This window comes from Haliotis asinina, chromosome 1 (assembly GCF_037392515.1).
Source record: "Haliotis asinina isolate JCU_RB_2024 chromosome 1, JCU_Hal_asi_v2, whole genome shotgun sequence".
NCBI classification, from domain to species: domain Eukaryota; kingdom Metazoa; phylum Mollusca; class Gastropoda; order Lepetellida; family Haliotidae; genus Haliotis; species Haliotis asinina.
The window spans coordinates 51,595,340-51,608,992 of NC_090280.1; the positions used below are offsets into that span (position 1 = coordinate 51,595,340).

The following is a 13,653-nucleotide window of genomic DNA, read 5'->3' on the forward strand; positions in this document are numbered from 1 at the left end:
GTATTGCATAAATACCCACGTGGTGTCATGGTGACACGAGCTGCAGGATGTGCTGATTGTTTTGATTACAGGGTTGTTACGTTGCCGCACAGTCTGGCGCTGTTTGACTTCAAGAAATGGATGTCCATGGAACATTATGGTAAATTCAGAACATTTCTAATTTTATGTGAACGTTTTAAGCATTAATACAGCTGTTGGACATTTATGATGCAACCACGTGACAGATATAGTTAACACCAGTAAGCAGGCTTACATTTGGACAAGCAGTGTATGACACGGTTCTCCCAAACAGAGTACCTGGCTTCTTCTAATTGCTGTGTACTGTTGTGCGTCGGTCTTAGTGGCAAGCGGGTTGTAGCCTACGGTGGTAGTCCCCAAGTGTTTCGTAGAGTTTGGTGGTTCGTACATTCCAGTGATTTGTGGATCCGGGTGCTTTTGTAAAAGTCATTCCAGTGCGTGTTTATTTGCTGACACAACTATTTGAGTCTCCGGAATAATGCATATAATGCATGATAACAGTCTCAGCCTGTACGACATTATCGAACATAATGTGGTGGGCGTTTTCATTAAAAAAACAGTAACCTGTTAATGGCATGCAGAGAAACAATAATTTATCCCCTGTCCTCTAAAGGTAACACAGTACCCACTGGGCTCGCAGAGGGTCGTGAAATATAAATAACTATATTTATAGGCAAACTGGAGTTTTAGAGACAATAACTGTACATACTGAATCACGTCCTGAACACCGGTTTTGTATACTTACCATACCAGACATGGCATGACTGATTAATTAAAGTTATAGATAAGTGGAGGTTTGTTAACTTCTTTTGACTGGTTTACCTTACACGTAACAAACTATGTCGGGTGTCATCAGAAGGTACCCAGCCCCAGCCTGAACCCGCGTCAGCCCCCACAGAAGAAAGCTAAATATTTTGGCATCTCTGTAAGTAGTTCCCCACTTGAAGGAGTAGCGGAATACGCATCATCTGAGGTGTGATAAATTATGATGGTAAATGGACGGGTTGTCTCAGTAGCGCATGTAGAATCTGTGTTCCGACCTCCTAGACTGGTGGTGAAAGAGATTACTTGATTAGTTGAATCTTGTCTGCTATTTTCTGATAACGTGAATCCGTTAAGCATACCAGCTTTAATATATTCTTCAATACTTTGATTCATTCTGATAACCTGAATCACCTGGATTCACTTATGATTACTTGAATGATATGGATTTATCTGGTTACTTGAATGATATGGATTCACATATGATTACTTGAATGACATGGATTCACATATGATTACTTGAATGATATGGATTTACACATGATTACTTGAATGGCATGGATTCACATGGTTACTTGAATGACATGGATTCACATATGATTACTTGAATGACATGGATTCACATATGATTACTTGAATCGTGTAAATGCAAATGACTAACTGAATCACCTTAGTGGATCACTATGTCATAAACTGAATATAAAAAAACATGTATTTTGAAATGTTCCCAAGGGACCCATGGTACACGTTATACCGTATCTGATTGTTTAAATAACCTGATTCCTCTTCTTACCCTGGGCTGAATCAGGGAGAACAGGATCGCCAAGACTGTGAGCATGTTGATTGAGGTTTAACCTATTTCGCTGGCCTCATTTGCATCAGATGTTCAGATGACCTCATTTAGAGTTTGGTACTGACTTGAAGACTTGAATCTCCCCAGCGCCTTCCAGTTTGGTATCAGACAAGACACTGCGGCGTCCGGGTAAACACGACCACCTGTCGGACTCACAAACACCGACATGATCCGCAAACTAACACTCTGAGTCACTGGCCCACTGATCAGGCAAATCATGTGATTCAGGCATGTGATACCAAAGTCACATGACCTGTTATAATAGTGAATCAACTTCACACAAAGAAGAGACCTATACCGGCACGATGTATTGGATCTGCTGTAAGAAACTAAAATCTGTCAGGGCAGTGTGAGGAAGCTTCATTATAGTCACCTGGACACCCGGTGCCCTTCAGAATAAGTGCTTTCATCCATCTGAAGTGGAAGCAGAAAATGTAACCTAGTGGGTGGCAAGTGTAGACATTTGGTTCACTTATCTCCCTTTAGCGCCTTTGTTGGACGAGTTGCTTTCGTGACCAACGCGTGTTTTTCCGGGGGGTGACGTAAGGGTCGAATGGTGACGAATGAGGGAGTTGAGAATACAAATAGGCTTTTGGTTAAAAGGTCAGGTTAATCATAACTAATATCAGCCTGGACTGATATCAGGTTCACATACCCACTCTCCAGTGATAAATACCCAGGGTACTTTCGTCCACACATCCCTATTTCCATAGAGATATCACACTCTCCATCTCCCAATCAGAATTTCTAAAATATGGATTGGTCCAGGATGCCTTTATAGGAGGAAACTCAGGAAACAGATCCCTTGGTAATGGAGGATTACACGACGTTCTTCTTATATCACAGACTTGGCAATTATAACTCACTTCTGAGATGAATAGAATGATGTTCAACGTCACAAAAATTCAACGGATTTTTTGCACTTGAAAACAACGTGCATGTTGGCTGCCCGTACCAGTCTGATGTGTCTAGTGGTAACCCACTGACATACCATGCCGAGGTTTAACAGGGATATCCTACCTAGACGCTCTATAAGGACTTTGAGCCAATCATTCTTTGACTACAGTCACAATGTGGCTACAATACTTAAATTAACCTCACTCACTCTGTCACATTGTTTTATCTTCCCAAGCATAAAGAAAGGTTTTAACTTATACCACAACTAAACATCTATTGCAACACCAGCCCCCTACCCTACAGACACACCGTAGTATCCACGAGCATAGTTCGAATACTTATACTTATGGAAAGAAATAACGGAACAGGCATGGAGTTAACAGTGTTAACGTCATAGTAGCAAACGACGGCTTGTCGGAGTAATAACCTTCAACACTATATTGTAACGTGTCTAATCTGTTATAATGTTGTACATATACAATCGAGTGATACAGCATGTCTTAACTCTAAACCCGGACTATTTTCAGTCTGTCCCAATGAGGGTATGATTTTTGCAGTGAGGTCATGTTGACCAATAATATGAAACATATTAAAAGAAACTGGCTAGAAACCTTTACAGAAGATTTTAGACATGAGAAGAACGAAGGTGGTAGATAACGATAATCAAACAATACTCCTTTTGACGGACTGATCGTTCAATCCATTTACACTTCGTATCACTGTTGGCGAAAGAATCTGCCCAACGCCTACCACATACAACCGTGAACCTCGCCTAATACTCATCCCAGTCAAGCCTGTCAGGTGCCTAAAGCCCTGATTCAGTGATGAGAATCACCCTGCAGGATAAGATATACAGTATATATCTAAACCCGTTACTCATTCTACTGTCAGATCGCTAAGTATCTGCCATCTTCGATAGAAACCGTAGCCACTGGTCTTTCTCGGCTGTTCCATCCTGCACCCTTACGCTGCCAAATTAACGGTACCCCCTCTCGGGTTATCTATCTGGTGTATTCCCGCGCTCACATCTCGTGCAAGCAGACGCTCAGTAGGGGGACGGGCGTGAGAAGGGCCAGGGCTTTATACTCTCCACTAACTGTACATCCGGACAGAGAGTCGCGCTTCTAGTGCTACAAAGTATTAGAAGACAACTGCTGGGGTTTCTACTAAGGATAGACTGGTTCCAGAAATTCTTTAAAGAACCATTTTTTTCTGATGGTGCCGGTTCAGTGTGTGTTATATTTTGGTACATCTCTCTGGAATAACTCCAAACGATGAGTACCATGTCTGTGGACGATACTGATTTAATTGCCAAGATCGGACGAAAAAGGTAGGTCTTTATTCAGAAGAATACTGTGTTTTCTAAAGAGACTAATATATACTACTCAAACAAAATGATATACAAATGTAATTGTTAATGCTTATGTCTTATCCGGTACATTAATTTAAACAATGTTCAGAACAACATACAGATTTCCAAAATACTTAACATGTTATGAAGGCATACTTTTTATTTCAAAACCTGCAAGGCATTACGTCACAAATTCGGTAATACTTATTTTAAATATCGGTAGGGAAATATTCCGTGTTTTCATTTTGAAAACACGATGCTTCGTGGGCGTTTCACAATCAAACAACATTGTGTTTCTGAAAGGCATGTATATCTAAATGAAATTAAAATCTGTGGACCTAACCGACCTGAGATATTTGAACTCTCCGTCAAATTCACCGATTATTTATGCAAACTACTGTTATCATCACTGATGATGTCAGTGCCAGGCGTGTGCTTGTCTATAGATTTCGGTAACCAAAAACCATGGTACCCAATGATAACCAATAAGTACCCATAGCAAGGAAACATGGCCCAAATATTAGTCTTATCATGATTTAGATGCCCAATATCAAATATAAAGATGAAAAACAGAAAATCTGTTTCTCATCCGTCCAGTTAGTCATGTTTGTGTACTTAGCCCCACGAGCGATGGCTGCGCGTGCATGACGTCAGCACAGGTGTATTCCGCTCGCGCAGGGCAAGGATCACGTGTCGCATGCGTCAGGACTGATATTTCCAGATCCCCAGTATAAAGGAACAACGCCTGGGTTTGTTTGGGGAGGAAATGTTTTCTGAAAGATGACATTTCTGCTCTACAGCCAGAGATCTCCAGAATATATTTGATCAGTAGAGATAGATCAAGCCAGCCATATTAACATACAACGACTTTCACAAGTAAAGTACACCAAGCATCACAACTGAATTGTTAATATTTCTTCTTGAATAGGCTTTCATGGAAAAAGGCTTGAAAGTGTAGATATAATCATGTAACTTTCATCAAACGGTTTCCATGACGTCAGAGAGCGCCCTCTTGTGATATGGAGTTCGCACTCAAGTCTTTGAGCTATAAATAGATTATCTTCACCCACCTCTCTGAGCATTCGTTGAGGCTGAGTCATGGCAAGCGTAACCTGTAATAATAACATATATACAGAATCGGGGCCAGTTGTTTGTATGAATGGGGTGGGAAAATGAATGGCTAACTAATCCCAATAAATACATCAAGTATTTAGGTGATCGAGTGAAAAGATATGTGGTTGCGTCATCACTGTTTCACAGACTCTTTGATGATGTATCAGTGCCTTGTTTGAAGAGTTAACCAAACACTACCCAGCCACCCAGTTGATGTATGACCTCCCCCACCCCTTCAAAGGACGTTTTCTAACCCCATTATACCACAACTACAGATGACACGCCGTTTGAGACACACTACTTCACAGTTAAAAATCAGAGGTCATGGTTGAGCGGATAAATGATTATGGATAAGTTTAGATACATTTGTGTTCGAATGTGAAATGATGATGAAAATACATTTTAGACACTTGGACCTTTCCAATATGCACAGAACGACTCATCGATAGAAATTCTGTACCTGATCTTGGCTGATCATTGTAATAATATGGTCTCTCACTTTTCCTCGTTTGCTTGGTTCTGAGTGGGTGCCTTACAAATCGGAATGGTATAGCGAGTTCACAAAACTTCTAGACGTGTTTCTAATGTTGTGAGACTTGTAACCCTTATTTATATCATAATTAGACCAATTACCAACCGTAACAAAGTCAAAATATATTATTCACTTGCTTGACAAAGACTTTAGAACCTATGTCGAAAGGTCGCCAATACATATTAAAGAAGTTGCATATCCATAAAACATAGACCGCATTCTTCATCTTCTTGATCATCATATTCTAGAATGCCAGTCAAAGAAATCATAACGTCTGAATTCGCTTCCTGCTCCGATGGTGGTGTTGATATAGCTTGAGGGCGACTTGGACCAGAAGTACGGTCTATTTGCGCCTAAAACATTAATTGAAGTTGAAGTATGTATTCAGTATCTAAATATTTTGATGAATTGGCCGGATCTTCTGCTTAATGATATGTATAATACTATTAAAACAGCAAGCAACCAATCAAACTGAAAAAAAGAAATGTTAAAACGATTTAAAAGCGCTTCCTGTTCCGATCTGACGAGTAGGTTACCTTCCTTGCCGCAGTCTTCGCTATTACTCGTACGAGTCGACCGCTTAAAGAGCACCTGGTAGCTCCTCCCTTGATTAAAATCCACACCATCAGTAAGTCATAAATCTCGCAGACCCCTGCTGCACCTTGCCGAGATTGCTTGCACACTACTGAGAAAATAGTCAGCATTCTTCAGCGGCCAGTAACGGATCACTTCCCGTTAATCGGGGGTCTGACATCTTCCATTGCCGAGACTCAGAGTGTATGGTTTTACGCCGCGTTTAACAATATTCCAGCAATATCACGGGGTGGGTGGGGGGGGGGGGGGGACAGACACCATAAATTTGCTTCACACATTACCCATGTGGAGAATCGAAAATTCCCTATAATCCCGTGTCTTAGGGGCATCGAACTCGGGTCTACGGCGTGACGAGCGAACGCTTTAATCGCTCGGCTACCCCACCGCTCCCAGCAAATTAAGACCAATATACCCACAGGCCAAACGAACACGTGGACTGTGTATGTAGATCTAAATGTATATTTAGGGAGATATGGAATTACTAGACTGGTAAGTGGAAACCTGTAATCCCAGTGACCTAAGACCACACGACACACTGGTACACGGGGCTATAGAACGCACGGACAAACTGAAAAAAATGTACCATGCATTAGTTGCATCCGAAAATGATACATCTATCTCATAGGTCAAAGGGCACGACATGGCGGACAGTTTCCAGCATAACGGAAACATTTACTCTGAGTACCCAAGGTCTGTGATACCTGACATTTGTATGGGTCAATCGACACCATCCATCTTTAGTGCACCTGCGCTGACCGAAGTATATCATCTGGCTGCCTTCTCATTCTCAAAACACAAATAACTTCTACTTGCAACGAAATCCGACTGTTAGTGCATCGGATAGCATCAACAAAAGTCACGGCTTTAATGCATACCTACAGTCTTTACCAGACAAAGCTTTGAACATAGCTTGAATTCCGGCTCTCCTCCTGCAATGCAGTCTTCAGACAGACTGGCACAACACATAAATGTAAATGTGGCATCGTCAGTGAAGGTCGATTCGGTTATGTTTCACTACGTCTGGTTCTGCGAGAGGCAAGGATCGGTCATTGAGAAGTTAGCGTTCAGGGTACCGTTGTACAAAGCGATCTTAGCACAGGGGTGACCGTAACTTCCATACCTTCACATTGACTGAAGGTGGCCTTAGCGCTAAGGTTGATTTGTTCAACGGCACCCTGGTCTATTCGCTGGGCGTCTGGTTCTGTTGTATCTGCGGTTACTTAGTTACGCCTCAAGCTAAAGGAGTCGTCGGGGCAGGTTATAACAGTTATATACGCAATAACACTGTCGGGATAGTTATACAACACTGTCGGTATAGTGATATAACACTGTCGGGATAGTTATATAACTCATGCTTATGTCTGTGAGTGGTTTTCTCCTCAACCCGGGGCTAGTTGTCAACACGAGATCTGTTCTCACCAGGTACGGCGGATCCGTTTCAACAGCTCCCTAGATTGCAACTTGAAGTCTTTTTGCTTGCAGTGATCTCAACACTGCACATGCATGTCTGTTTTGGCAGATGGTAGGGAGTATCAGGTGATATATTCCAACAACAACTGTTAGGTACTACGCCGGAATTTATACGATATAAAGGCAGTATGTGGGTTTTACGAGGGTCGGTCAATGAGTACTCGGCTTCACCTAGAAAATGACACAAATGCAACAAGATTTTATGGTTTATTTTTATACATACTATCTGTCAGCCTCAGGCAAATTAGTTTTGCTATGTTTGACCTTTTATCTTGGTATCTTAAGAAATCCCCGAAAAAATTTAAAACAAAGTATGCAAGACACGTTTCGTGTGTTTCCGATTGAAAGAAGTCAGCTAGAGTCTTAGATAATGAATTGCATAAAGAGCACGATAAAAATTTGAAACTACAGCCGCTTGCTAAAGTGACTCCCCCTTCATGTTCACTGAAAGAGCTTGTTTTGGAGGCACTACCTACCAAAGATATGTTTGGCTGTATAATATACATGAGGTATATGAAAGATACGTATGGCTGTATAATATACATGTAGTATATGATAGTATATGAAGCTATGTATGATTGTATAGTATATGTGTTTTTTCCGAAAGATGTGTTTGGTTGCTTAATATATGTGTGATATATGAAAGATATGTTTGGTTGTGTAATATGTGTGTGGTGTATGAAAGATATGTTTGGTTGTATAATATGTGTGTAATACATAAGTGTGACTGTATAATATACATGTGTAAAGCGTGTTCTTATTATGTTACCTGTAATGATTCTAAAACCCTGCTACTGTAAAACTCCTGCACCAATACTTAATGTTGTATATTTGTGTTTCAGGTATCGTCGCCGATTAGAGCGTGAACGGTACTACACCCAGGCAGTGGAACTGCCCTCCGCAACGTCCAACACGACCTCCAACATGGCCTCCACTACGTCGGGGGGAAAACTAGCTCAGGAGATCCATGACGAATTTCTCACCTGTAAAATCTGTCTAGAAGGTTTCAAGTCACCGAAATGCCTCGACTGCCTGCACACCTTCTGTGAGCAATGTATCGACAACCATGTGATGTCAGAATGCACCTACAAGAAATACAGCGACTACAGGGAGTTCACCTGCCCTCTTTGTCGGAAACGAACCCAACTCCCGATAGGGGGCGTGAAGAAACTACCGGACAACTTCCTGGTTTCGAATCTTGGCGAGACAATCTCAAGACAACGACCGTCCAAGTTCCCTTTCTGCGACATCTGCAAGCTGGTGAACCGGAAGCACAGAGAAGCTACCTCTAAATGTTTGGACTGTAACAAACTTCTATGTAAGCAGTGCGTGGACCTACACAAGGAGACGAAGGTGACGAAAAGCCATAGCTTATTTGACGTGGAGATTGAAAAGGACATTGAATGCAAGGAACACAAGGACGAGGTGGTTCGTTTCTATTGTGAGCCCTGCGAGGCATGTATCTGTGTCCTGTGCACATTTAACGAACACAAGGACCACGACATATCCCAATTCTCGGACGCAGTCCTTAAGTACAAAGAATCAATTCAGTGCCTCCTCAACAGCTGCAAGGACAGGATCGACGTCTACGACACTCAGCTGACACTCCTCAGTAAATGCGAAAGCGTCATCAAGGCTGCTGAACAAAAGATTCGAGATGTCGCGATCCAGTTCATCAGCGAGATAAGGAACAAGGAGAAGGTTCTGATTGATGACCTGCATACATTGTACGGCAAGGAACTCATGGAGTATGTATCGAGGAGATCGGAGATGCAGGCAAACCTCGATGGCTTAAAGAGCACCTGCAATCTCACAGAGTTGGTCCTGAAGGGTAAGGACATTGAGCTGCTTCTCCTCAAAAAGCAGGTGCAGGACAAGCTGTCCTGTTTGTCTGACATCGAGATCAAGGACCTGCCCAAAACGGTCAACAAGGTCGTGAACTTTAATCCCGGAACCTTGGATATAGGCGTGCTGGAGGATACCGAGAATGCAAATCAGAAAACCACGCCTGGGAAAAATCACACTGGGAAGACAGAGCTGCACATTAAGACGACAGAGACACAGACAGACGCGCCGGTCAAGGCACAGATGTGTAATAGATGTCTACAGACGGACATAGTTCAGGACCCTGAGCCATCCCCAACCACCGACAAGTACATAGCTACGGATTCTATCGACACATCGGAGAAAGCCGTCAACACCAGATCTCGTATTTCCAGCCACGTGAGGGAAGACACGCCCCCGGAAGTAGCGTCGCCAGAACCGACGTCGTCTCCCGTCCCCCGGAGACATCGCCGTCGCAGAGAACGCCCTCGTCCCGTGGAGGTATCAGTAAGGCCGACAACCAACTCTCCCGAGTTCATGACGACACTGTCATACAGCAGCAGTATCGACGACAGCTTCTACGACGCCTCGAGCAACAGTAACAACGTGACATCGTCGCCTGTGTAGGCCAAACAAGCAACGCAAGTTACACAAAGAAAAATGTCAAGTTAAACACTCCAACATTACGTTTCGAACACGCTATTGTTTCGAAGTGGTCACGTGGTACATCATGTGACCGCAGTCACTTGGTGAAGTGTTGAAGCTGTGTGAAAGTTCGAGTTAAGCGTACCATGTCTAGAATGGTGTGTTGTATCTGTGAAGTGTTTCGTGTCAGAACGATTGAAGCAACTGACAAGCAACATATCAACCCCTGTATATATGTATGTAGTGACGTGTATTTGTATCTATGCGTCTAAGTTATCTTAATTTATTCATTCAGTATTACCATAACTATTTCGAACTATGTATATCACAATCACTACGTGAAATGAACCACAGATTTCAAGAGGTTCCATGAAACGGACACTAACGAAAAAAAAAAAGACCAGAGATATCATCTGGCGTGTGTTTTGATGCGCACCACGGATAGACGACCAGTTTTCGTTGTTTTTTTTTATGTGTTTCGTTTTCTGAAGATTCATCTACCGCTCTGTGACTTACGGAATCAAAAGAAACGAGGTCAGAATTATTTTAAATGTACTCACACACAAAACGAATACGTTCAAAAGCTATACTGACCAGTGGCTGTCGTATGTGTTTACGTCATCATGACGTCAAGTAAGAGTACTGACAAACGTCGAAAGGTGTATGACGTCACATTATACAACCTTACTGAGGAAAACATTGTATTGATGTATGATATATACCGTGTTAGAATGACGTTATCATGACGTATGGTTCATTGATAGAGATCACTGGGGAATGTTGCTACTGTGGCGTAACGGAAACTACTACGTCACAAAGACTGACGTCATGGTATTGTGTACTAGTTCAAACGATAACGATGTTTATTCCTCTAGAGATGCCAGACAGTATTGTCCCCTTGAGATTGGAGACACAGTTGTCTGTACACCATACCTCCTTCCATAGTACACAATGTTCGTTTTACAATCAAATCTATATTTTGATTAAAAAAAGTAGTATGTTCATTACAAACATCACTTTTCTTTCATTTGAGCAAACTACCGAAAGCTAAAGTATTTTCATGAGTGATCAGGTTTTCAAAAAAATAGTAAGTTTATGATAAAATGCTACGCAAGTCCTCTGTTTGAATACCCTGCAGAGTGAGAAGTGAATGACCAAAGGCGTGAGACCGAACGTGTGTCAAATAAACATGATGCTGTGATGTAGCCCAGCAACAGTCTTTGTATTTATTTATTTTTTTAATGGATTTTAGCGTGATTGTAACTCACTGGATCATGACATGACGTTGTTTAAAACAGTCTGCGCTTGCGAGCAGAAACCATGCATGCCTCTCTGTATCGCATTTATTGCACTTTCGGAACCCTTTGTCGAGTGAGTATTTCATCGAGTGTGTCAGAATAGGTTCCAAGTTTGCAGCCTCTCTGTGTGCAGGCACGAAGCTCCAGTACCCTGAACTGTCACCACAATGGGTTCCTCATTCTCTTCCAACAGTGGTTACTTGTTATATCTTCCTACGTAACCTCTGTTCTAATACGACCCTTTCATGGTGCGACTGTTCAAGACTCGTGATTGGAGGCAATCAGATTTAGCAGTGCAGTCAGCGACCTTGCTTCAAAAGTGATCGTTTGCAAGATCTCTGTAATTTCCGGATGCATCGTGAAAACTAGAACCTCTTCCCGAGCGCGATACTAAAATGTTTCTTCTAGACAGAACTCTGTCATGTCATATTTGTTTCTCCGCATTGCTTGCCAGTCTAAGTAAACTTATCCTCAGTACTTTTCGTTACACTCCACCACTGAGTCAAACAAAACCTTATGGGAGGTCGCGTCAGATAACCTTAGAGACTGACCAATCAAAACACAGCTTACCAAATCGCGAAAGTGGACATTCGCACATACCTTTTGAACTTTTTATCTCGAAAAGGTTCGTACCCGAATGATTCCGAATGCTAGTTAGCGTACGCTCGCTTCCGGGTGATGCACACGGCGTACGTACAACCATGACAACGGAGAGTAAACAGTCGCTGAAAATAGTGTTTCTTGCAATATTCAAGTATGTTATCTTGCGGAAATATTATCTAATGGTAACCATGTCAACAGAAATCCAAAAGCGTATATACTGCAGGTCAAATAACGGTGTTATATGCAGAGTTTGTTTGTGGAGAGATCTGTGTCAGCGACCTGAATATTTTGAAAGTCCCTCCGATCCCGAAATAGTAGCCGTTGTTTTATTGGTTAAATATATTTAACCGTCCCGCGTTTGATTGGGCAGTCATTTGTCGCTCAAAGGATACCTAACGCGACCTTCTACTAGGTTTTGTTAGACTCAGTGGTGGAGTGTAACGAAATACACTGAGACTAAGTTTACTTAGACTGCATTGCTTGCATTTGTCAAGTTGAATCTAGGTCGATGTAACACGTGGACAGAAAAAAAGGGAGATAAATCTGCTGCCATTTTTTGCCGCTAGGGGATTTTATGAGAACCGAGAAATATGGCCGTATCAGAACACAGGTTATTAGGAAGATATGACAAGTAGCCTCTGTGGGAAGAGAATGTGGGATCCTGGGTACGAACTGTCCCTATTCAGTTCCAGAATATTGGTTTAAAGATCATGCCACAAAAGACAGGGTCTGATCCAGTAGGTGACGAGAGAGAGCTTGCACCGCGACGTCACCACATACGTCCAGTGTTCAAACTGTCCCCGCATGGGTTCTGGGGTACGAACTGTTCCCATTCTGTTCTAGAATATTGGTTTAAAGATGGAGGTTTTTTCAGTAAAATATGTTCATTTCAGAGACTAGCTGTTAGTCTAGCGTTACAACTAGACTAAGTGTCAATAAAGATAGCGGTTGCAAATGCGAAGGTATGTTCGAAGCGCAACTCAGATTTAGGAGAAATCATACATTCACACTGATAGGTCCGAAAATTTAAAAACATATATGCAAGAACTCCTTCTGCCTCTTTCAGAGAATGTGTGTATGGTTCATGTTGCCAAGTTTAATCGGTTAGATCATTTAAAAAGCGAAAGCGTGTTGTGATTGGCTCGCTCAACTTCCCACCGTACACACCTGATTGGATAAAAAGTCAGCCAAGAGAGGTAATAAATTTATCGGGCTTAGCTGTAGATGCATCCAGGGTATAGTGGAGACTTATCGGAACGTATACCCTGGAGATATCGAGGATGGGTTAGACTGAGCCCCAGCAATCCATGCTGGTCGAAGGAGGTGACCAACCGGATGACACTTAACTGATTGCCTCGCGACTGCGGGGATCGATGCTCACAATATCGATCATTCGATTGTCTGGCCCAGATACGATTATGTATTCTTTTTACAGCAGCGTTAAACAACCAACACGTAAACAACACATGAACAGTAGATACTCATGACCGTGCCGTCTGGGTAATTCCTTTTGTGTACAGCCTGCTATTATATAAACTAACTACAAGTGTATTGCTGACCGTGGTGTGGATGTCTAGGCTCGGATTCGATTCCCCATGTGGGTACTGTGTGTCAAGCCCATTTCCGGTGTCCCTGCCAGGTCATTGCTGGAATATTGCTAAAAGCGGCGTGAAACCATACTCACTCACTACCG

General features: G+C 42.3%; 1 protein-coding gene across 4 annotated transcripts in view; it reads left to right on the plus strand.

The window, feature by feature from the left end:
• LOC137293496 (tripartite motif-containing protein 2-like) overlaps positions 1-11,269 on the plus strand; it is a 54,829-nt gene extending 43,560 nt beyond the window's left edge. For 3 of the 4 annotated variants that reach the window (XM_067824070.1, XM_067824087.1, XM_067824098.1), the window contains exon 2: positions 8,433-11,269. In XM_067824070.1, the coding sequence (XP_067680171.1) occupies positions 8,433-10,041 (1,609 nt within the window). In that variant the 3' untranslated portion in view covers positions 10,042-11,269. Of the gene's footprint in view, positions 1-3,540; positions 3,861-8,432 lie in introns of those variants that run through there. The other variant, XM_067824078.1, reaches the window with a different exon arrangement.
• The last annotated feature ends 2,384 nt before the right edge of the window (positions 11,270-13,653 follow it).